The sequence below is a fragment of the Pundamilia nyererei genome, unplaced genomic scaffold (assembly GCF_000239375.1).
Source record: "Pundamilia nyererei isolate P.nyererei 1_Seehausen unplaced genomic scaffold, PunNye1.0 scaffold00257, whole genome shotgun sequence".
Lineage (NCBI taxonomy): Eukaryota > Metazoa > Chordata > Actinopteri > Cichliformes > Cichlidae > Pundamilia > Pundamilia nyererei.
Genome location: NW_005187658.1, coordinates 264272 through 267244, shown reverse-complemented (window position 1 = coordinate 267244; position 2973 = coordinate 264272). Strand labels below are relative to the sequence as shown.

Sequence of the window (2973 nt, the reverse complement as noted above, 5' to 3'; positions counted from 1 at the left end):
AGCTACATTGTAGCCACAGCCACCCTGGGGCGCACTGACAGAGGCGAGGCTGCCGGACACTGGCACCACCGGGCCCTCTGACCACCACCAGTAGGCAAACATGAGGTTAGTATCTTACCCAAGGACACAACGACCGAGACTGTCGAGCCGGGACTCGAACCGGCAACCTTCCGATTACAAGACGAACTGCCAACTTCAAAAACTAACATGAAAAATATGTAATAGTATTTTATTTCAAATTGATACCATAGGTGCATCTACTAAAAATCTCAGACAAGTTCAAATCCTGGCAACTCAAGGTCAGAGGTCAGGTTTTCTAAAAAGCCTGTGAATGAGTTCAGAAGGAATTTTCAAATTTACACCATAAAGTCATCTAGTAGAAGGCTGAGGGCTGACACTGGCAGTAATGGTGTGTGTCTGTGTCTGTGTGTGCGTGTCTGTGTGTGTTTGTGTGCGATGAACAAAGACAGGAAATAAACACAGTCCTCTAATAAAGTAAAGTATGAGGTTATCTGGAGAAGGAGCTGTGATCATTATTATTATGGTTACATTTTAGCCACTTGCTCAGAGACTTGAAGATGTTGCCTTTCAAACAGGGATGTATGGGCAGAGCTCTTTCCATTTCTGGGTACCTCCTACTGCAGACTACCAGTCCAATACCAGTGCTCAATAATTAGGAGGAGGAGGAGACTGGGAATCATTCTTTGTGTGTAAGAAACGAACAATTTGACCCTCAGTCAACAGCTTCAAGGTGACTGTAGGAACAATCATATAAGTATTATTCCTCACTGACCAGCTCACAGTTAAGACACTGTTGTCCTCTATGTTTTCTAGCTAATTTCTTCTTCTGCACCTCCTCACGTGTGTGTTGCATCCAGTGGCAGTGAGATCATATTAATTGAGCAACATGTTACCTCAACCACATGTAGAAACAAACCCGTGGACACTTTGAAGTGCACCTCTGAAGCAACCTTCTTGCTGCCATGTCTGTCTGTCTTACAACTCTCATGTTTTCATTCTCTGTTTTTATTGGCAGAAAACTTTACTGACACGACAGATCTAGGTAAAGGGGATCAAGAAGTGCAGCATGTCTGTCACCTTCTCCCCAACCCCAGCCTATCCATCCACACACTAACAGCAGTGCAGTCCACCTCCATTGCCTGATAAGAATCAGTTCTGCTGCAGGGTGAGGTGCAAAGCAGTGTTAATGAAAATTAGACTAATCATCATCCTAGAAATGGATGCGATTGGAAACTAAGCTTTTTGATGATCTAAAACGTAGGTTTAAGACGTCACAAAGTGATTTCCTGACTGAACTGCTGTTCGTGCTGCTCGCCTGCCTCTCCTGCATCTCAGCATTGTTTTCTGAGAGTAAAGCTGCTCTCGGGGATTGAATACGCTCGCTTCCCACTTATTGTGTCTGGGATTCACACATTCAGCTGCTGGACTTTTCCCTCATGTCCTGCTAGATCAGTACATACTCTCTTGTAGTCTTCCTTTGGGCAGTGTATATATCTGCTGACCTTTAAATCCAATCCCTGATGGCATGCCTCCACTATACAATCTCACTGCATCACTGCATCACTGCATCACTGCATCGCTGCATTTTTCTGTGTGCTGTGGAACACAAGTTCACCTTGTGCTGGAGATAATGACTTCTCACACCCTGTCACTGGATACAGTGTCATGATGACACTGCTGTTTTTGGTGTGGGAAATAAGGGATGATGCACATACGTGCATCCGAAGATGGAGGTGTGTGACAGGTGTGTGTTGGGCAGGACAGACGAACACCATCAGCAGTTGGCATTGCTGCCTTGACTATTCCTCAGAAGTCATGTTGCTCTGTCATCTTCATCCATTGCTGTTCTTCTCTGGATGAATAGCATGTTCAGGAGATCACAGGTAATGTTGTTAGAAGCTTTTGGCTGAGCCGGCCCACCTCACTGAGCTCTCCTGCACATTCTGATATTGCACTAACGGCTGTTTGAGGGCATGCCTGGATTTGATCCCGGTGATAAAAGCATGCTTGCTGGGGGGGGTTGGTGCTTGGGTAGGAGCATCAGTAGTGGGGCCCTTCACTGGCTGGATACAATCTCAAGTTGAAGGTACAGTAGATTTCTTTCAAGTGAAATTAACCTGAGGTGTGTGTGATCTCCACAAGGAGTCTCCAAAGTGTCAAAAGCTGAAGAAGAAATCAGTGAAACTGCTGGACTGCTTATATGAAAACGTTCTATACCAGAGCCACTATAACACCTTCTGCTAATACCTACTTTAAGAAGTATAAACATCTTGTACGTATTATGTCTAATCATGTTTCTGTGATCTACAATGGACCTCTTGGGGAGAGTTCACACACATGCCTTATTGTTCGATGGTAAATGCAGTGACTGTGCAACCGTATACTGCCTTCCTGATGTCATGACAGAACAAATAACAATTATACTTGAGTTAATCAAACCACTCGTTATAATTCTATCACCAGTGCTGATAGTTTCTCTTTGTAGTGTCTGCAAGAAAAGTTTTTCCCAAAGCGATCCAAGCTGTTTCCCAACTTTCCCTCAAATGGGTGAAAAATGTATCTTTGATCAGGTCTAATGAACCATGTATGGGTAGATTTAGAGTTAGTAGTGACTAAAACGCAGACATATTTTAGCGCTGTACTGACTGAGCTCTTTCCATTTCCCAGTCAGTGCCCAGTCTGTGGGTTACGGCCACCACGGCGTGTCAGTCTAATACCAGTGTTAGATTATGAAAGTGTAATCCTCACGTCAGGAAGAGACTGGGAATCAGTCTTTATGTGTAAGAAGTTATCAGTAAAACAGTTTTACATTTGAGCCTCATTCTGTTAAAAACAAAATGACATAAAATTACCTTCAAGTTTATAAATGTACCAAAAAATATACAATAAATATCTCCATCTCCATCTTCATCCGCTTTATCCGGGGCCGGGTCACGGGGGCAGCAGCCTAAG

At 43.9% G+C, this 2973-nt stretch overlaps 1 protein-coding gene across 1 annotated transcript in view; it reads left to right on the top strand.

Moving 5' to 3' along the window:
• Nucleotides 1-598: 598 nt before the first annotated feature.
• The window catches only part of LOC106455938 (neurofascin-like), a 29790-nt gene continuing 27415 nt past the window's right edge, over nucleotides 599-2973 (top strand). The window contains exons 1-2 of the mRNA XM_013915096.1: nucleotides 599-662; nucleotides 1037-1063. Coding sequence (XP_013770550.1) covers nucleotides 599-662; nucleotides 1037-1063 — 91 coding nt within the window. The remainder of the gene's footprint in view (nucleotides 663-1036; nucleotides 1064-2973) is intronic.